General features: G+C 44.3%; 1 protein-coding gene across 2 annotated transcripts in view; it reads right to left on the bottom strand.

The window, feature by feature from the left end:
• Positions 1–8,567: 8,567 nt before the first annotated feature.
• Positions 8,568–21,679, bottom strand: part of HTR4 (5-hydroxytryptamine receptor 4) — a 133,645-nt gene continuing 120,533 nt past the window's right edge. The window contains exons 7-8 of one of the 2 annotated variants that reach the window (XR_005824316.1): positions 12,965–13,145; positions 11,860–11,933 (exon numbers count right to left, since the gene is read on the bottom strand). Coding sequence is in view for 1 of the 2 variants with exons in the window: in XM_040573342.1 (XP_040429276.1) it covers positions 11,846–11,933 (88 nt within the window). In the remaining variant the exon portion in view is untranslated. Of the gene's footprint in view, positions 11,934–12,964; positions 13,146–21,679 lie in introns of both variants that reach the window. The other variant, XM_040573342.1, reaches the window with a different exon arrangement.

Here is a 21,679-nt window from a genome sequence, read left to right on the forward strand (position 1 = left end):
GCAAAACAAAGGAAAAAAAAAGCCTTGAGATTCCCACCACCAATTGCAAATATTATTACTAGTACGTGAATGAGTATAGATTCCATCAGCAGGATCTGCTGTGCAAACAGTAATTTGCCTGCTAGTCACTGCCTTCTGCTGCTGGCGCACATGCATACTTGGTACTGCATCAAATCCCAGTTGAAAGGCTGTCCCAGATGTGAGGGCTGAAGATGTCTTGACTTGTTTACCACAGGGAAGAACAGAAAGTTGCAGCTGTCATTTGGGTTTCTGTTTTTTTTTCATAGAGGATCCTTGAGTCACTGCATTAGGGTATGTGTGGTAAGAGTAAAGATTGCTCTGACATCAGCCCAAATTTGCTGATGGGGGGTGCAGTAGTCATGAGTGGTTTTTTTGCAAGTTGTTTTTGATTTTGCCAACCGAAGAGGGTTGACTGGAGCTGCAAGAGCAGGGGAACCGAAATCTGGTAACAAGCGTGAACTTGATTCACATAGCCTTTGTTCATGTGCTAAGCCATCTCTGAGATTTTTAAATTACACTATATCTTTTCCCATGAGCATTATTTCTCCTTTGGAGGATCTGGAGCCTAATCAGTGCTTGTGTTTGAGCTCCCTAATTTGACCATTTGCCTGCCTAATCCAACTGAAACTGTCAGATTGGTTTCATGCTCTTCTGCGCTGCGGCAGGGACATGTTGCTCATCATTGCTTGCCTCGCTGTGGAAGAAACACTGTGAAGGGAGTGCTAGGTGACCGTGCAGTGTGTGTCGGGGCTGGGGGCAGTAGGTGGGTGTCCCAGGTGGCACTGGGCAGGGGGAGCTGGTGGGTTGCCTGAGCTGCCTGGTTCCTACCGCCTTGTTTTAGCTAGCCCCAGCCTAAATACAGTTTCTTGGAAAGCAGGTTCATGTGCAAAGGCTATGTTGGGAGTTTAGACTATATGAAGCAATATTGCCTGCAAATCATAGAATCATAGAATATCCCGAGTTGGAAGGGACCCATAAGGATCATTGAGTCCAACTCCTGGCACTGCACAGGTCTCCCCCAAATTTCAGACCATGTGACTAAGTGCAGAGTCGAAACGCTTCTTAAACTCTGGCAGGCTTGGTGCAGTGACTCCTTCCCTGGGGAGCCTGTTCCAGTGGGCGACCACCCTCTCAGTGAAGAACCTCTTCCTGATGTGCAGCCTAAACTTCCCCTGCCTCAGCTTCACACCATTCCCATGGTTCCTATCACTGGTGACTAAAGAGAATAGATTGGCGCCTGCCCCTCCACTCCCCCTCGTGAGGAAGTTGTAGACTGCGATGAGGTCCCCCCTCAGCCTCCTCTTCTCCAGGCTGAACAGGCCAAGTGACCTCAGTCGCTCCTCATACGTCTTCCCCTCTAGGCCCTTCACCATCTTCGTCGCCCTCCTCTGGACACTCTCCAACAGTTTAATGTCCTTTTTGCACTGTGGTGCCCAGAACTGCACACAGTACTCGAGGTAAGGCCGCACCAGCGCAGAGTAGAGCGGGACAATCACTTCCCTCGACCGACTAGCAATGCCGTGCTTGATGCACCCCAGGATACGGTTGGTCCTCCTGGCTGCCAGGGCACACTGCTGGCTCATATTCAACTTGCTGTCAACCACAACCCCCAGATCCCTCTCTGCGGGGCTGCTCTCCAGCGTCTCATTGCCCAGTCTGTATGTATAGCCAGGGTTGCCCCGTCCCAGGTGCAGGACCCGGCACTTGCCTTTGTTAAACTTCATGTGGTTGGTGATCGCCCAGCTCTCCAATCTGTCCAGATCTCTCTGCACGGCCTTTCCACCCTCATCCGAGTCCACAACTCCTCCAAGTTTGGTGTCATCGGCAAATTTGCTCAGAACACCTTCTAGTCCTACATCCAAATCATTTATAAAAACATTGAAGAGGACTGGCCCTAAAATGGAGCCTTGAGGGACCCCACTAGTGACCATACGTCAGCCAGATGTGACCCCAATTACCTCAACCCTTTGAGCCCTGCCCGTCAGCCAATTGCTCACCCATCGTATGATGTTTTTGTTTAGCTGTATGCTGGACATTTTGTCCAGTAGGATCCTATGGGAAACCGTGTCAAAAGCTTTGCTGAAGTCCAAAAAGATCACATCAGCTGTTTCAGATTCTTCAGTTTTGTACAATTCTGGCTTAAATGTTTTGGCTGCTTAGGGGAAATCAAGGTTTAAGCAGAGTTTGTTCACAGTCAAGAGTTGCTCTATTGTTACTACTTGAAGTGGAACTTGACTTTTTCAGCAGCACTTCTATTCCTTGGCTGTGAGAGTTTTAAGTCCTTTTTGTGGCACAGGTTCACAACCTCTTCTGGAGCTGCTATGATCAGCAAAGAACAGCTGATGCAAATAAATACCCTTTCTTCAGAGCTCTAGGTAAACTCAGTGGAAATCAATCACTTCCTTTCCTTTTGTTGGTACTTAAGCAACTTAATTCTGGGAGGTTACAAAGATTATAATAGAGTTTATTTAGATGTCTAGAAGGATGATTTATTGTACCATGCCAAATATGTTCATGCCACAGAGCGTATTTCCCATCTCTTTTAAAAGAGATTGAAGCAGTATCTAGGAAAGGTGATACTTTGTCTATTGCATTTTTTCAAGTCCCACCTATATCTCCAAATATCCCATGTACCATTTGGAAAATTGTCGGACGCCGATGTAAATATGCTAGCCTTGAGAAATTCTGGCTTGCAGCTTCCAGGTTGTCAATGGGTGTATGATCTTTTCCCCATCTCTATTTGGTTTCCTTCCTGGGCAGCCTGTTAGTCAGTTGCCATGTCAAGCCCTAGAGGGCAAGAGAAGGTTTGTACTGGTCTGGCTGGTTGCTTACCTTTCCTCAGGATGCAGCCCAGATGCCTTCTGTCTGCATGTGACAGGTTTCCCTCTTCACACCGAAGTCCAGTCTGACGCCTCTCTTTTGGTCTCTGGCAGGAAGAGCTGGCTGCTGTCACTGCAGATAAGATGGCTGAGTGATCCTGCTCTGTTCATCTTCCTACCACAGAGAAAACTCCAGCTGGGGCTTTTAGCTTTACTTTGTTAATGTGTGGCCTCTTTTCAATGAACAATGAAATCCATTTACAGCCCACTTAACAAACAGTGGTATTTGCATTTGGATATCAAAACGAGCTGTTTGCTGCAGTTCAAAGACAGCTTTGTAAACATTAAATCTGATAGGGAAGGAAAATGACAGGAAACACTGATGTGATTGCATGATTTCTGTCCCCTGCTTCCTCCAAGTGTTTTCCATACGTGTGGTTTCAGGGAAATAATTAAAACTGAAGGATTGTCTTTCCTAGGTTAGCTCTGACTTTATCCTTTGTCAACAGTAGATTTCCTGGGTGGGATATACCTGTTAGATTTGTATGCCAATAGAGTGTATGATATAATAGTGCAATAGTCACGGGGGTTTTCTATTGCAGCCAGTGAAGAGAGATAAATTCCGGGAGATGATTTTGCTGGCCAAAGGCAGGTATTGATTAGTCACCTGCTAATTGGAAAGTGAGTCTGAGATGACTTGTGCCACTACAGACAAGTCCCTGAGCTGCTTTGTGGTGCTTTTTCCCATAGCAAGAAGGGGTAACAGCTCTTCTGTGGGCTGCTAAGGACCTGAGAAATGTACTCTATTTAAGAGTACATAAGATACGTGAAGAAACCAGAACGCAGGCTTGAGATACATGGGCCCTACACAGAGGAGCACAGAACACCGTCTCAGAGATGGACAGTATGATGATTCTTGCTTGTTTCAGCGATTTTAGGAAAAAGAAACACAAAAACAGTGTTTGGGTTATTAAAAGAAAAGGTTTTTGAAACCATGTTTTTGTTTGAGAAAAACTGTAAGGAGTTGATGGAGATGAGAATCATCTCTAGCTGCTAGACTCTCTAGTGCCTTAAAAACAGCTGCAGACTCTTGCCCCAGATTTCTGCTAATTTGCTAATTCAAGCAGTTCAAGCTTAATCCCTTGTTGGGGGAGAACAGGACATTTGTATGTACACTGTATGTGGACACATGCATGTGCACTGCATGTTTAGTCTGAGGGCATGACGTGTGTGAATGGACAGATAAGCATTGTTTGCGACAAGGGGTAAGGAGACATTTCAGTGTTGGGAGCTGCCCAGCTGAGCTGTGGATGCTGACCTTGGTTTAGCCAGTCCATCTGTATCAAATGCTTCCAAAGAAAGGTGAGGCAGGAAGATGAAACTGGTTAGAAAAGCAACACAAGAAGTGCTTAATGGTTTTTGCAGGTATCCTCCTCAAACCTTGCTTCATCCCAGAAGAAAAGCATTGGCTGGGAGCTTCCAGTTAATATGACTTGTTCCGAAGTGCTTCATTTAAAGACCGAAAGCAAAGCCCAGCTTTCAGGGATAGGATAGACCATTCTGAAGAAGAGCTACTTGAGAAAAGGAAGGGTTTCTGGTAAGGGAGGTGCTTTGCAGAACACTTTTCAGAACAGTCATTTGCAAGAAAATCTTCAGGGTTGTGACACAATGGGCTATTAAAATATCCATGCTTCCACAGGACAGATGGATTGAAAGTAGAGGCACGGAAGAGGTCAGCAAGCTCCTTCTGCAAATATCTCCCATGATGGTCCAAAGTTTAGATGTTAAACTTTACAAATAGAGCTGCAAATGATATAAAAAAGGCTGCACGTTGGAGCTCTGGTACAGAAGAGGGAGATGGCAGGGTTTGTCTGCTGCATGTAACTGTGCTCTGTGGACATGCTGCTAGGTCTGTGGCTGAACTGGAGGTCTGTGGCCAAGAGTCTGAGGGTAACGATGAGAGAGCATAATGACAGCCCCGCTGTGGCAGCTGCTGTTTGTTTATGGAGGGAGGAAGCAGGAGTCATCTTTTAGGGCTCATTAGATGAGGGCCCCACTTTGCCATGAAAACCAGCAGCAACATTTTCCCTCAGCTTTTTAAAAATCAGACCACATAATCCGTAAAGTACCTCCTGAATTAATAGCTGTTTTTTGGTTACTGACAGTACTGTTATCACAGTACTCCTTTCGACTCTCCTTTATGTTTTCTGTTTTTTACAGATAGAGGGCTGCCCTTGAATGGGGTTGGATTTCGAGATTAGAGTTATGCAGATGACTGCAGATATGATTTGACAGCCTTTTCAGATGCTCGTTATGTCAAGAGCCCTGTTTGGTGGGTGGGATTCAACTCTCAGGAACATGAAAAAAGATTCATTACTGAGGCTGCTGGGTAGGGTTTTAGCTCTGATACTCTGTCTGATCATTGCCTGGCTGAAACACAGATGGAGGTAGATGAAGGTAGATAGCGGTCTTCATTTGGGGCCTCCCTAATCCTGACTTGGAAGAAATCTTCAAGGAAGTTGACCATGCTGCTTATTCAGCAAGCAAATAAATTTTTCTCGTGTTCCAGAGGATCAAGAAGCCTCCTGTACAGCATCTTTAAGAGAGCACAGACCTTGGTACTACAGCTGTTGTGTAAGGAACTTCAGCTTGCATTGCAACCCATTCCAATGCAGTCTAGGAAAAATATTTAGGTTTTCTTTTGTGTGTGTGTGTGTTTTTAATGACTGATTTCAAGAACTTTAGAAGGCAAAATTTGTTTAAAAATGACTGAATTCTGTAAATTGACCAAAGGGAAAACAAAAAAACAAAACAAACAAACAAAAAAGAACTATGCTAAAATTTAAGCTTTTCTGCCAAATCCTTGAAATCCTTTAAGTAATAAGCATATATTTTACAGGAAGTCCAATAGTGTAGGCAATTTCAGTTCAGTTTAACTGGACGTAGTAGAAAGCAGATCCATTAAAATTTTAATTGGGTAAATTCTAGTTAAATTATACCTGCTTTTTTATTATTATGAGAAAAAGTTCCAATGATAAGGTGAGCCTTTAAAAGATGCTGAGTAAATATGTGATTATTTTGGATTCAGAAAGATTTAAGCTATAAAAAATTGAAGGAACTAAAAGCTTTTGTATATTTTTATTGAGTTCATATTAGTAGAAAAAAAACATCAGATGTATTGCCTTTTGTCTTGATCATACTCAGAAATGGCTCAGGAAATCTAATGCAGAGGAAAAAATTGGATCCTAAACTACTGAAGGATTTACAGTTGACAGCTACAGGATGAAAATGCTCTCCTTGGCTTTAGCATTTGCAAAGATGGGTGAGGAAAACTCAGAATGATTCAGAGTCTACCGTATGTGGGCTGCCTGCTCTAAGAAACCGTCATTTTATTGGCATTGTTATGTATATTTCATCAGTACTAGAAGCAAAATGGGCATGATTTGGACCCAGTTAGTTCTGTTGCACATTATTAAGTGAGACAGACACCAAATACCTTTTTATTCTTCCCTATCTTTGATGAGCAGAGCCATTTTTGAGTGTATTTGATTGTAAAAGCCACAATCCTTCAATCATACTATCTTTAGATTGAAAACTGTTTGTTAGTAATACCTAAATTGAGTGGTATTTTGAGATGCACAAAGGCATTTAATTACAACTAATACACTATTACTGATTATTCACAAGGTTCTTGATCCCAGCGTAGGGAACATTAGGATAAGAGAGGGTAAAATAAAAGCCATTTTGAAGTGTGCTGAAGTCAAAGGCAAGTTGAGTATCATTTAGCCCTCTCAGCTCTGACTCACATTCAAGTTTTCAGGGACTACCTCACGCAGTCCTAGTGCACATTCTCCCTCAAGTGTCCTTTGTTTTAGCAGAGAGTTGTGGAAGACCTCAGTTAGAGAGAGAGGCTGAGACTCTCTGGAGTTATACATTCACACTGCACAAAGTAAGCTTGACCCTAATAATGGTTTTCATTGCTCATGTGAGTCTGGGTTAATCATGCTCGTTCTGTAAGCTAGACCAGCATCATAGTGACTCTTGAGCCTGGGAGTCCTTCAAGTAAGTAAGCATGTTAGGCCAAGGTGTGGGCTCCTATGGTTGCAAGCAAATTGTCTTAAGTATTATTGGTTATAATTATTATAATCATAACTAGTAATAAGGTTGTTAATATGACAGTACCTCTGTAAGCAGACAGTGGTTGAATGTACGCTGCTATCTGCTCTGACTTTGAACTTGTGCAGAGAAGAGAGCACCAGGAGGGTTTCAGTGTGCTGAATTTATGTTTTCTGCTCAAGCTGCATGTGCACACTATGTACTCTGTCTCTCCTTGAAGCATATATTTGTATATTCACATTTGGGGGGATTTCAGCATTCAAACAAGCTGAATGTAGAAAACGTAGATTGGAGCCAGGCACTATGTGGGTGAGAAGTGAGTAAGGGTTTCCCACGCATCTCTGCAAATACCCCTCGGCTCCAGCACTGTCAGTCCCTGTTTCCACTACGAGCCCCTTCTCAGCTGCACTAATACACCACAGCTGGAGTGCAGGCACAAAGGCAGTGTGCTGCAGTGTAATGCAAATGGAAGTCATTGCCTTCATTTTTAAGCTGCTTTGGTAAATGTTTTAATTTCTTTTTGTGCTTAGACAGGCATCGGATCCTGCAGTAGGAGCAGGAGACGGAGTAGATCTCTGAACCATGCGTAAATGGTCTTGAGAATATATTGAAACATTTTTCTAATTGTTCTGCTGAGGTGGTTTCTCCTTTTATCTAATCATTGCCCTCTTCAAGTCTAAAAACTGAAAATACATTCAGTATTGAAAGAACTGTGAAGGATAGATGTGGAAGGGACATTTCCCCATAAGGATTCATCTCTGCATGGTGTTTATGAGCATGACCTGCTAGTACACTTGGGCTGCAGCCATATCCCCACACATCTCACTAAGCAGCACAGCTGCTGACTGCCTCAAGCACTGACATTTACAGAGCGTATGTCATCCAGCTATTGCTTCACATCCCTCCAGACAGTCTTGATCATCAGCTAATTAAAGTGTATGCCCTCTTCTGTGAAGCTTCTGTTTTGTGAGCACAGCCTTCCTCCGTTGGTGTCATGTTTATTATGCTTCTGAATTTCACTTTGCAGCATGACTGTGACTTTGTTTCTCTCCAAGGAAACCGAGCAGCAGAGCCATGGAAAGCCGCTCCGTAGCAAGGCTGGCTCACCTCGTGATGTGCACCCTGGCACTATAGGGCCCACTTGAAGTCAGACAGCCCACAGTTTTACTCTTGGACCAGGTTTGCAATCTGCCTCAGGAAGTAATCAACCTGTTCCTCTGCTTCCCTCTTCCAACACAAGTAACCTCAGTGAATCTTTGGATTTGCTTGTCAGGGCACACGTGCTGCTAACAAATGTCATGCAAAATCTCAGAAATGCTTCCTTTGGAGCTTAGAAAAATAGAGAAATATGGCAATACAGCTGTGTTGACAGAACAGCCTCCTGAAGACAGTTTAGCAAAGGCCCAGCAAGCCAATTTCTTATTAGCTAGCTGTTCTGCTAGCACTTTGTCTCTGGCAAGGAAAAGTGTAATCACTTGTAATCCAAGAAACCAGCTACAGTAGGCAGCGTGCTTAACACTTCTGATGCTTACTGCATTTGAAAGAATATAAAATGTTCCTAGACTAGAAACGTGGCGGTGTGATAATTTGCTGATGAGTACAACTATGTACGGAAATAAAATACGTAGTTAGCAGAATGAATCTGTGAGAGATGGTGGGAGAGAGAAGGAAAAGATGAGTGAAGAAAGGAAGATCCCTGTTCAGTCAAATTCACTGGAAGACTCAGAGAAACAGAGCCACACAAAATAATATCAAAATTTCCATTTGCAAATGCCTGTCTTGAGAGTCTTACCCACAGCTGTGAAATCTCACGGTGTAAGAGTGAGAGGTGAGGTGGGCACAGCCCAGGCCAAGGAGAAATGGCTCAGGAGCAGTCTAAGCAAGAGTGTGAAGAGAAGGAGGACAGGTGCATTGTTCTGGCAGATGAACATCAGGAACTGGTATTATAACCCAAGGGCTCGTCAGTGTTTTCAAAGGAATGTGGCCAGGTTCTCCCTTGCTGTTTTAGTAGTTTGAGTGTATCGCAAGGTGAGTGTAAAGTATTACCTGGTAACATCTTATGTTTTGAGTGGGAAAAAAAATACAAGAAATGAGCATGAGCTAGAGTTCACTGCAATCTATAGAGAAGAATTTTTATTTTTAGAACCAGCCGATGCATTACACATCATTCAGCACAGGCAGAGGCTCTGAAACCACTAACCAGAATGGCCAATGGGAAAATGAACTTGGAGGCTACAGGAGCAGGTACCGCTAGCAGAGGAAGGACATCAAGTACTGGTTCTTTCCATGAGACAGCCTCTTTTCTGTAGAAATACTGGTGTTATTGATGATGGACAATGTCATTTCTGGGCTCACAGGAACATTGCTGAGATCATTGACTTATTAAGCAGGAGCTGCTGTGTGGCTCGTGAAGGGTTTACTGAGTCCAACCAGCCATTAGCCAGAGGTATGACAGAACATGGACAGTGGTGTTTGGTACTTTATTCAAATATGGTGTTAAGAATTGATTTTTTATTTATTTATTTTAAGTTAGAGCTGTTGACCATTTTGGCTAGTGAGCTACTGCTCCCATTGACAGAGCCTTCTAAACATTGCCCATGAATAAAACTTAGTGTTGAGAAGTTAATTTTAAATTAAGGAGAATATATTACTAAAGCACACTAAAATATAGGAGAGAACAACACTTCAGGGACAACAACAGAAACAAAGACCGCCGTTGCTATTGCATCCCCATGCAGCTGATTCGATATAGCTCAGAGAAACCTCCCACCAATAATTTGATGCCTTTTAATGGGGACAGAGAAAAGCTGCTCTAGGATTTCTTTAAGAAATTTGGCATTTGGGGTGAAGCCAAGACAACCTGTTCTGCAGTGCTGCACACCCAAATCCAGACAGAGCTTGTGTGAACAGTTCCACCAAGGTGCAGACCATAGTGCTGAAGCTGCCTTGGACACATTTTTTCCAAAACTTTCAACATTGCCCTACTTATTCACCCACCGGTGTTTTGGTGTTAACAATAGGGTTGAACTGACACAGTTCTTTTGGAAACACAGCCCTGTGAAAACGGGTCACAGCAGAACTGTTCCTAACGATGACCATGGAAGTGGCACCTACTGGCTCTCACCATTTCTTTTCTAATAACTTCTCGTCTCCCCATCAGCATGGCCACAAACATCCATAGTCTTTTTCTAAGTGCCTGGGATTTTCTACGCTAGTAAGTGTCTGGCTTCCTCTAGCCAGGGCTTTTCTGCCCACTGTTCTTCTGAATCCCAAAGGAAAATGATGCGAAATTATCAGTGATGGTTTAGTGTGGAAGAAGTATTTCGAAGAAGTCTGACACCACGGCAGAGCAGCCAGTTCTCATCATGCACAATTTTTTTTCCTACTGAGCAACATTTATGTTCAAGGCAGGATTTGTTTCTTTGTTTACAGTAAATACCTGTCACATAGCAACAGAAACATTACTAAATAATATATATAATGTTAAGCTCCCAGGTCTAGAAGCTTTTAATGAACAAAACCCACACATTCCTGATAAAAAATAATAATAAATAATGTCACCTTTTCTTTTTACATTAAAAATGTCTGTACATGACTGCACAATATAACAAAGTACAATATTATCTTCTAGGCTCAGGGTGGCATCTCTGGGTTAGATCTTCAGCTAAATAAGATAGAGGCATGTAGTCTTGATCCTGTGTATTTCCCACTGCATAAAATTCATTTTTCCAAAGTTGTGAAGTCTACAGCCTTGCCTACTATTTATATGCAAAAGTGGAAGCAGCTCACAAGGAACATAGCAACATCTTCATGCAGTAAGCAGCTTTGGGACTGAGATTTTTTTGCAAACAGATGTGCATATGGTGATATTTTAAAGTTTTGAAACTTCTTGCCTCAGCTGGAAGAGAACAGAAACAAACAGAAAAATAAAGATGGAAAACATGAGTAGGAGTCTGTCTTCCTAACATAACTAGAAAAGTTTCTTGGATGGTGTATTTTTCAGGATGGCACTTAGTGATCTATCACAGACTGACTCTGTCTCTTGACCAACCTTTCTTCTTGGTAAGAATGCCCAAAGTTTGCTCAGGTGAGGGCAGCGCTGGCAGCTTGCTGGGGCTGGGGGGTCGCATCCAAACCGTGGGCCTCTGAATAGCAGAGGGTGGCCTCTGCCTTCCAGCAAATGGGGCCTGCTGTTAGGTGTGAAATGTCTCTGCAGGTCCCACTGCAGCTTGTCAGGCACTATGTACACTCTGTGAATCTCCCACTAGGGAACTTGACCAGGAAACACAGTAAAAGCATTTACAAAGAAAGCTCTGCAGGGCAGGGTGAATCAGCAGCTCCCGCTGACCTTTCACCAGTAATGATAATCGAAAGGCAAATACTTCCTCCTGTTTGGGTGAAGAAAATGCAGCACTGTTTTCTATCCAGACAGCATCCGTTCGCAGGCAGGCAGATAAAGCAAGCGTTGTCTCACATAACGTTGGGGCTTCAGACCAGAGCTCTTTCAGATCTTGCTGTCGCAGGACAGAGAGGTGGCTCACAGAGACTGCAGCTGGAAAGGAGTACCAGGAGTCCCTGTACTGGGTGGTTGGTATCAGTGGTGTTTCTTCACACTGACAGAAATGTGCTCCCACCTGGAGTAAGGCCCTGCTGCAGTCACGTAGTCCCACCAGCCTTGTGGATGCAGAGATCCCTTCTGCTCAGGTGCCTTCCCTTGTCCCCATGGATCTATGCGCTTGTGGCTGGGCGTTCATACAAAGGCAGTGCAGGAGGCACGGTGACAATGCAGATGAATAGAGTTTCATAAAGTCCTGCTGTCAGGGAATCCTTTGGGTACCCTAAAAGGAATCTGTTCCTCCAGCTGGGCCATTCCTCTTCTAGGTTTGTGACTAGAAACAGGACTCTTGGGATTCTGGGTCATTGTGGATGGGAAGCTTCTCCTGCTCCTGATGATGTCCATTATGTAAAACAGTGTACCTGGGAACAGAAAAACATAAAGATTTCTCAGTGCTAATTAGAAGGACAGGCTTATGTAAAATGAGTTATTGAAAACCCAGAATCATGTCTTACAACATCTTCCAAATAGCCAGATACCACATTAAGCAAATGTGAAGTCCTACTTTGCTCCATGACCGGAAAAAAAAAATCTTCATGATCTTCATGATTCAGTCAAGAATCTGTTGGTTTTCATGTCTCTAAGGTGTAGCTGGTAATGGGGAGAAACTAGACCAAAGAACTAAGAAAAAAAAGGTCAAGCACTCCTCATTGTATACATATTCAAAAATCAATACTATGATATCAATTTACTTGACATTATTAAACTGCATGCATCTCTATTGAGTATACTTGGGAGTTAGGCTCCTAAAGTAAGGTGCTTAAAATGCTGCTGAGATACCTGAAGTAAATGGTCTGGATATCCTACAAGTGATGTATCTGCTCATTCCAGTAGACAGCCGTGGACTCAAAACGAAAGTCAGGATATAAAATCCACTGCCTCTCTAAATTTGTCCTGGTGAATATTCCCAAGGGAATTTGCCCTCTAATGTTTTCAACACTGTCAGGTTTGGCTGACTTAATACAGGTCACTGTATATGCAGATATATCCATTGAAACATCTTCCCATAGTACTTCATCACTTTAAATAATGATCCAAAAGCTTTCCAAAAATGTGCTGGTTCTCCCAACAAGGTACAGACTCAATGTAAGAAACAGGAAAAGACATTTTGAATCTAACACTGAACAGACACTCTGACCACGAAGCATACAAGTCTTAACAGGATTTTGTTCTGTCTACCAAGTCAGACATGGCACATTGGGCGAGGCAGGCCACCAGACCTTGAGGCTGGCAAAATCCCTGCTGCAAGTGGTGGTGACACAGAGGATGAGAGCCAGGAGACCCCTCGCTCTGTGAACAGGGGAGACGTTTCGGAGCAACTCACGGCTCGCTCAGAAGCACGACAGACAGGCACTGAAAGCTGACTTCATACAGGATATCCAAAGAGCCAAACCTTTCTTCTTCTTCTGCAGGAGTCAGAAAACAGTTGTGCAAGGTCAGCAATTTAGCAGGCGGTGCCGTTTGTTACAAAGACGCATTAAGCTAAAGAGAAGTCATTAGGGTGTTCCAGGGTCTCTCGTGGCACAGTTTGCCTGAAGCCTCTGCAGTTAGATCAACACCTCCAGCTGTTTACCCTGTGGGGAAAGAGGATGGGTAGGAGAGGAGGAAAGAGCATTTGTACTCAGGGTGCGAAAGCTACACTGCAGCTGTGATAGCCTTGCTCTGATACTGGCACGATTCCCTACCAAAATCTTACCAACATCTCTGGGAAACTGTAAAAGGAATCCTCTACTGGCAGGTTTGTATATGACCAGGTTTGTTTGCACATATGGTAATTTCTTCCTTCATCTAAAAGGTTAAAGCAACCTGCCACATGGCACGGGTTTAGTGTCAGATCCAGGACAGGTTTAGAACAGCCCTGCTTTTTTTAAGACACCACCGTGTCTTAATTAATCCACTCTGAAAACACAAGCAATTTTTCAGGCATCGATATCAATGGAAAGCAAGTTTTGAAGAGAAAGAACAGCGGCAGCTGAAACTCACTTGTGCCTGACCTACACAAGCACCCAGCGTGTGCCTCAGCTCTCGCCCAGCTGAGAGCCTTACACCACAGGATTTATCTCACTGGCCACAAGCAGATAACAACACTCAGCCCCTGCACGCGTGGGCCGAATGTTTCAAGAGAAATTTGTCAACTAGGTTTGAGTAAGAGCAAGGAATACATCTGAGGAAGCTACAATCTGTGAGCAGGAGAAAAAAAATTAAAATGTTTAAATGCATTAAACAAATTATCTGCAGTAAATTAGTTGCTCAGCCTCCTGCCTATATTGAGTTCCTTCACAGGACATGTACACACTGGCATGTTCAGCTTCCAGGCTCGGGTACAAGCAGCATCCCACACTGCCTACGCCCTCTGCACCTGCCTCCCCCCAGGGTGAGGCGCAATGTCACTGCTGTCACCTGCAGCTCCACTCAGACTCTAAACACCACCCAGCAGTGGAGCCCAAGAATGAAAAGGCGTTACAGCCCGTAAAGGGGCCCTGCTGCAGGCTAGTCACACACTTGCCAAATGGTACTTTAATTGTGATGATGACCAATTTGGAGAGAATTGCATTTGCATCTCCTGCTGTTTCTGACAGTCCAGTGGGCTCTTTAGCTAACTGGTTGGACTAGCTCACAGCATAGCAGAGGGGAGCCATGAGGTTTTACTTTCTGTAGGCCCGTGACCAGAACAAGAAGCCCTAGTGTTATTCCAGGAACCCAGTAAAAGCTGGGGAGAAAACACCAATGGGATGCAGCGGTGCTTTGTAACCTTCCCACTTGTGCTGCCTGAAGGTCTGTCCCCTGCACCAATTTGTACCAGTCATTGAGGAAGCAAAGCCAAACAAATGCTGGGTTTTGGCTTTCCCAGCTGTAATGCAAGAGTCGCCACCTCCACCGAGTCCTGCTCTGCCGCCCGGCATCACGCCTGTCTCAGAGGCGTGTGGGGCAGGGCTCCTGCCTCAGGCCAGAAGCTGCATCCGTGCCTTTGGGTGCAGGATGAGCCAGGAGGGGGGGAAGCAGCACCCCGAGGTGTGTGTGCCACCCCGCTGTCAGAGCTCACAGCCTCATTCTGCCTGGGGTCAGTGCCTGGGGTTCTTTGGACAGTGGGGAACGGCCAGGAATGGGAAGGCATCCGCTCTCTGCCAGGAATGCTTCCTACCTACCCTTCATGCTTGCAGCGTTGGTGTGAAGCTGCCGACACAGGTTACACATGCCCATGGCTCCTCTGTGCCAGCAGAAGTGCCTGGGCAGCCCACGTGCAGTTCTGCAGCCCTTTGAGCCCCGGGGCATCTCTTTGTGAGCTGTGCCTGACCCCTGCATTTCACCATCATCCTTGCTCTGAGCACCCAGCTCCATCCTTTCTTGGGCTCCCTGTGCCTGCGGCCTGCCGGGTGCTGCAAAGGGCATGGGGCCTGGACAGGTACCAGAACTGCGAGGGCTGGAGCACATCAGTAGATGCTGCTTGTTAATAACAAATAAACTGATAATGAGAGAGCAAAGGCAGCCCTTCCTAGCTGGAGCTGTCTCATCGATGGGCTAAAGGACTTGTGTGGCAGCATCTCCTGCACTTTCCGAAGCCTGTGAACAAATACTGGGCTTAGCTTTTTGCCTCTGTCCCTTCCACCTTGGCCAGGAGAAATCATTTTACCTAGTGAGCCATAATAAGAGTGGAGAAAAAAAATTGACAAAAATAAATGCCCACAACTGTCCAAGCATGGCAAATCTCTCAGCTGGGCTGGAGGCAGATTAATGGAGGGAGCCATCACAAACCTGCTGTAGGTGCACAGCTGTCTCTGCTTAGCAGTCCTTTCCCAGTACATCTCTTTACATGATTAATTGCTTCCACTGTTGAGCTGGCAGAAGGTGGTTGCTGTTGTCCTGATGTTTACTGGGGACTCATGTGAGGTTTTGCAGCAGGACCAGGGGTGGCAGCGGGTTCTGGGGCCTGGTGACTGCCTGATTCCCGTGCCCTTTGCTCTGCAGGATGAAGGACATGTCCTCACCAGGCAGAGGGGACATAGGGAGGGGAACAGAAGCAGGCAGATGGGTTGTACTCCTAAACTGGTGTCGGCACTGCCAGGCTAGCTCAGGACTCGGATGGGGACACAATGGCCATGAAGTATGGGGATGTTTAGGCACAAACTGTATCAAGAACTGATGAGCACTGTATCTGCAGCATCTTTTCCCATTCTCCAAAAGTTTTCACAGCTTCGAATACTTTCCCTGTTTCTGATCTGGATCAAGTCTACAACTTCTCGTAAGGTGAGGGGAAAAAAGAAGAAAAAAAAAAGAAAAAAAAGAAAGAGCAGACTCCATATCATATCCAAGGCCTTTCTCTGCCTTTTACCAGCGTGACTGATTTAACTACTGTATTCCTGGCAATTCAGTATGAGGGAGCACCTATCTGCCTGTATCTGTCTTTCATTTTTTCCTTTTGTAAGTTGTTGATTGCCAACACTCCAAATAAAACACTTTGAAATATTTTTTCCCCTGCATTTACAACTGGAAACTCCCTGAGGACTCCAGGAAACTTTTTGGTAACAGGGTTTGGTTGCAGGGGCCCCAGGGCAGAGGCTATGAGAGTAGCGCTGTGCACAGGAGGCACCATGGCTGCACCAGGTCCTCTGCTCTCGCACAGCCCCGGGTGCCCACCACTCCTGATGAGCAGCCCGAGATGTTGATTCCCACCAGGTGGCATCTCAGAAGAGGAGCTGCTTCTCTAACGCCTTCCCAGACAGCTCCCATGAAAAGATGTTTACTGAACAAGCCAGAAAACACTAATATTTCATGTTAACTCTCAGTGAACACAAACAACTTTCCCACTGCTTTCCCATTCCTCCCAACTTTGGTTCTGCTCTGTGATAAACTGTGAAGACTATCTTGCCTGAGCAGATATTTCCATTTTTAATAATGAACGCTGCCATCATTGAACCTTACATTCATGGGACTTAACATTCACCTAGGACCAGTGTCTGGGCATAGGTGGAAGCTGCCTGTAGCCAAATTTTAGTGGAATTGAGCTTCCAAACTGAATAAAGAATTGAAACTTTTCTTAGATACAAAATCCATCTTGGTCTACAGTTTCTCTTTCCTTCCCCTTTTCTTTCTGTCACAGCTGCAAAACTCTTCAATGCTTCCCCATCTGGAATATCCGCAGCACCATTGTTGCAGCTTCACACTCAATATAGTGCCCGTATCTCAAAGCTCCGTTTCTTTCAGATGAACTTACGGAGAATGAATAAATAACTCTCTTCAATATCAAATGGGGATTACAGTTAACCATCACTTGGCAGACCAGAGCAGGTTATTTTAATGAACACATCATTCTGAAATAAGCCTTCCACCATCTGTTCGGCCCCATAATTATAAATGCAAACTACATAATTCATAAATGCTCTATAAAAGAAAGGGAAAGAGAGAACAGCTTAAGATGACTGTTAGTTTTTCCAGACAGTGATGCATCTGCCTACTTTATTCCCATTTCAGGAACAGGTAGAAAACAGTCTTTTAATTCTGTATTTTATGGCAGTCACCAACCAAAGTAAATGATTGCCTGTAGAGGACAAAAATGTGGGTAAGGGCAGTGCAGTTTCTGTTTGCCTCTGACAGAAGGACACAGGAAGGGTGGTGTGGACCATCCTGGATCTCAGTGGGTGAGGAACAAACACAGAGCGTGTGTTTTAGTACAGCAGCACTGAATATGCCTGTGGCACTGGAGTGCCCTCCAGAGATACGGGAGCTGAGGGTACTGATGATAGCGGTATTTGCTCCCTGAGAAGATGCTTTTGACATTCTGGAAAACTGGGCAATCTTGAGAAACGTTCAGAAAGTTGAGAAAAATGAATGTAAAATCCAGGAATCTCTGGAATTTGCTATTTTAAACTGTGAAGGTTTTCATTTTAAAAGAGGCAAAAGTATATTTTTTTAAACCCCTAATACACAAAATATGTCAAAATGAAATGTGAACAAAACATATTGTTTCACTTCCATTTTCTGTTGAAGAAAAAAATCCATGTGATCCAAATAAAATGTATTTTCGTGAAACATTTGATTTTAATACAGTTGCATATTTAATTTTTAAAAGGTCAGTGGAAAATTGTCCCTCTCTCACAATTACCAGCTTCGTAGAGGCCATGAAATGAAAAGCTTGCCAGTACTCTGTAATCTCGGGGCTGAGTGACTCATGGTTCCAGTCACCAAATTGGACTTCCACATTCAGCCGTCAGTAGAAAACCATCACAGCAGGATAACAGCAACTCCCCCACACCCACTCACCACATTTCCTGTGGTGAACGGGAGCAAAAAATGACAAGCTCGTCCTGTCTTTTTGTTGACATGTATCAATATTGCTGAACAACTTAAATTGATTTCATATTCAGTGCTGTAAAACTAGCAATACTGCTAACGCTTCCAGGGTGACTACCTCCGTTGTTTCTCTGTGAGCTTTTCGTTTCTTCCTGTTTCTAAGACAAGCAAGGTACTTGTAAGATTTCCTAACAGTTTTCCTAACAAGCTTTAAGCTGGTTGTGTATCCTCCCTGCGGTGATGGCCTGCAGCCCGTTAGCGAAGGTGAGCTTGCTGAAGGTGGGTCGTGCCCCACGCCTGCCTGGGACATCCTGATGTCTGTCTGTCCCCCCAGGGATGAGTCAGAGAGAAATACAGAAAGCACAAATGGGGAAAACAGAATGGGAGCTGCTCCAGGGGAACTGCCTCAACTCTCAGACAGGTCCTTTATCGCTGCAGAGCTGCACGTGGCGACCTTCCAGGCTCCCACCCGGGCTGCTGCAGGAAGCAGGATTTCAGACCGGAGGATATCAGGGGAGGCTGAAGCTGTCCTTACGGCTGGCTTTGTGCTCTGTTTGGGAGCTGAGTTGGACTGCATGGCAGATGAGCGTCTCCATCTCCTCCTCCTCGGCTATTTCTCTTTATTGCCAGCTGGCAGCCTGCAGAGCCCGTGGTGGTTTGGTATGATTGTCTGAGCAAAGGGGCTGGCTAGATGGTGCTAAATCACCTAGTGCAGCTCTGGCAGAGAAAGAGATGACCACGCACAGTTGCCGTCTGTCTGTCCTTTGATGGCCAGGACCAGGAAAGCACAGTAATGCGGTGAGGAAAATGAAATCCATACTCTGCAACTAGCCTTACAGCAGGGACCCTCCTGTGCCTCCAGTGTCTTCTGCTCAGATGCTGGGAGGGACCTCCTTTGTCAAGGTGTAAAGCCCACCCATTCGGGGGATTTCTCTCAAGCAACCTCAGTCTATCCCCAAAGAGAACATATCCCTAAATTCTTAAAACGTCCTACCCAAATTTGAAAGCATAGTTGATCTGTCCTAGTCTTCCTATTTAACTTTTTTTTTTTTAATGAAGAGGGGCAGCTGCCAGGGGACCGTTGTTCTTCACAGGTGATGCAATCCCTTGGCAAAACACAGGTAAAATCCAGGCAGATATCACCAAAAGTTTGATTTTCTGAGTGAAGCTGAATGGTGAAAATCCAATCTCAGGAAAACATTTGGATTGCTAAATTATTTAGATAGATCTGACAGCAATGTTGATTTTAAAGTCCTTGGTAGGCAAATGTAAATACAAATTTGTCTCTATCTCTTGACATGTGTTTATTTTTTTCCACTCTTGAGCAGTTATACTGAATATCTTAATTATCATTAAATCAAATAATGCTGTTTAGACCTCGTGAGCTGGAATTAAGCACTCATCATTCTCTCCTAAATTTCAGTTAGAGGTTTTAAAAACAGCTGTCTCCAGCCCACATAATCCAGCCTCTAGTACATTTTGTAAGACTTTTGCATGCCTCCTCAGATTTAAAATTAGCAGTCAGTTCTCCAAGTAAACAAAGCCTTTAAATGAGAGAAACATACCCCTGGAAAAAAAAAATAAATAAAAAAGACTTTCTTTGCATCTGACAAGTCACGAAAAACAAAGCAAGCATCGATCAATATGTTCGTTTCTCACCTTTCTTTTTCCTTTGTTCCATCATTCTTTACGGATGTTTTCCTTAGCTGAAGCTGCCTGTTCTCCTATTTTTAAGGAGCAGCCCTGGCTCCCACTTGCTCTCAGGACCTGCAGTCCAAGGGTGTGTTGCCAGAGCACCTCCATCCAACATGGGTCAGGGCATTACCAGATAGCTCTGGGCAAGTTGCTGCATCGGGGTGTCCTCATCTCCAGAAGTGGAGGTGTGCAAATAATGCGTATTATGCCCTGTGACCCTACCGACACACAGGCACTGCTGCTCTGGTTTGACGTACAATACAAATGCTTCAAAATATTTTCTGGCGAAACTAGAACAAAATATCCTCCAGTTCATTTACTTTTGTGTTTACAATAGAAGCATATCTTTTTTTTTTTTTTTTTTTTTTTTTTAAAGGAGGATGTTTAACTTCTTTTGAAAGTGTAGGCAAATAGTAAACTGAAATGTGATTTTGAAATAAAATGTCAAAACACTTCAGGATCTTGTTTCCTTTTCTTTATCTCCGGCTGAAAACATTCACTGAATTTGACCCAATCAGTTTGTTTCCCTGGAACAGCAACTGTTCATTACATCTTCCTGTTTTATTCCTTTTACTGCCTGGCTCTATTAATGAATTTGGTCTATGAAAAATTATAGGAACCCATTTAAGCTACTTTAGCTTCGACGGCTAATCCCAGCACACTGCTCTTTTGCTCAGAAGACTTTTTCCATGAATGGAGGAAAATCATTTTGGTCTCTCTGGTAGCTTGCTAAACACAACCCTTCACTTGGCACAGGAAATATATTGGATAAAGATTGATTAAGGAAGATAACTAATTAGGAGCCTGGCCTGAGTCAGCCAAGGCATTTCACACAGGTCAGAAAATAAGCTGAAGAAGCAAAGAAGTCAAATTCAATAAAAAAACAGGGCTGAAGGAACATGTTTTTATATGTCATTATCTCTGGCTACCAGCTGCAACCTTTTCCATGATGTCATAAAAATCTCATTTTTGTACAGAATAATAACCCCTTTGGATAATACTCATATCTTGATAGACATCAAAAGTTAAAATCAGGAAGATGACTACAGGTATTTTAATGCTAAGCAAACAGACCAATACTAAGCACATGCTAATAACAAGAAAGATCCGCTAAGTTCATCAGTGATCTATTTTAAGAGCTTGCTTACAGAAGATTGCCGGGGTCTCAGGACAGCTCCAGGCTGCAGAGGCGGCTTTCCAACAATTCCTGTTTGTTTGTGGGCAAACCATGCAATTTCTCTGGGCCTTGTTCTACTGTGGGTGAAAAATAGAGGCAGTAGTACTTCCTTTGTATGCTTTGTCTTTAGATTTTCGCCTCTTTGGAACAAACTTTGTGTCATTTCAGATACGAATAGTGTCTAGTGCAACTAAATTATAGCTCGGTTCAGGGCTGTGGTGCTACGGCAGCCACAATTAATCTCTTACACAAAAAGAGTTCGTTTCAATTTAAAAGTGTCAGAAATGCCTTCCAGACCAGAACAACCTACAGCTGTAGGAAAGGTGTTTTATTTACTGGAGAACTTCTTTCCTCCACTAAATCCTTCACACCCTCGGAGGCTGAGAATATCCTGCCTCTGGCTCACTGACCATAATGATGTTCTCAGGCTAGCGAAGCAGAAACGAAACAATGACTGAGTTTGGCTTGGCACCTCCAGTTTCTCACTGCAGTAATTAGACTGCACCTTTCCTCTGTGCCTTTTAGCAACAGCCTCTTTCTTTTGGTGATGGCCGCGCTGCAGCCCCGCCTGTGCGCGGAGCCACCACCAGCAGCTGTCCTGTCTTCTTCTGGCCCTGAAGCAGTGCTCACCACTGATGGCCTCCTCGTCCCAGTTTTATGAGACGTGGTTTCAGACAAGGGGAGCTGTCGAGGCTGGCCAGGCAGCATGTGCTGGCCCTGGCCGCCACTGAACAGGTTTATTCTCCATTGCCTTCAGTGGAGATTGCTCTGAGCGTTCATCTGATGTTTGTCACTGTTGACCAGTTATTGATCGTAACGTGGGTGTTGCTAAGATATGGCTGAGGTTTTAATAACTTTTCAAGTATGAAGAGCAAACGATGACTATGTTAAACCTAATGAAGAGAGAAATGCAGGATGTGATCCCTTGAGTGACTGCGTCTGTGCGGT

Source organism: Cygnus olor, chromosome 14, assembly GCF_009769625.2.
Source record: "Cygnus olor isolate bCygOlo1 chromosome 14, bCygOlo1.pri.v2, whole genome shotgun sequence".
Lineage (NCBI taxonomy): Eukaryota > Metazoa > Chordata > Aves > Anseriformes > Anatidae > Cygnus > Cygnus olor.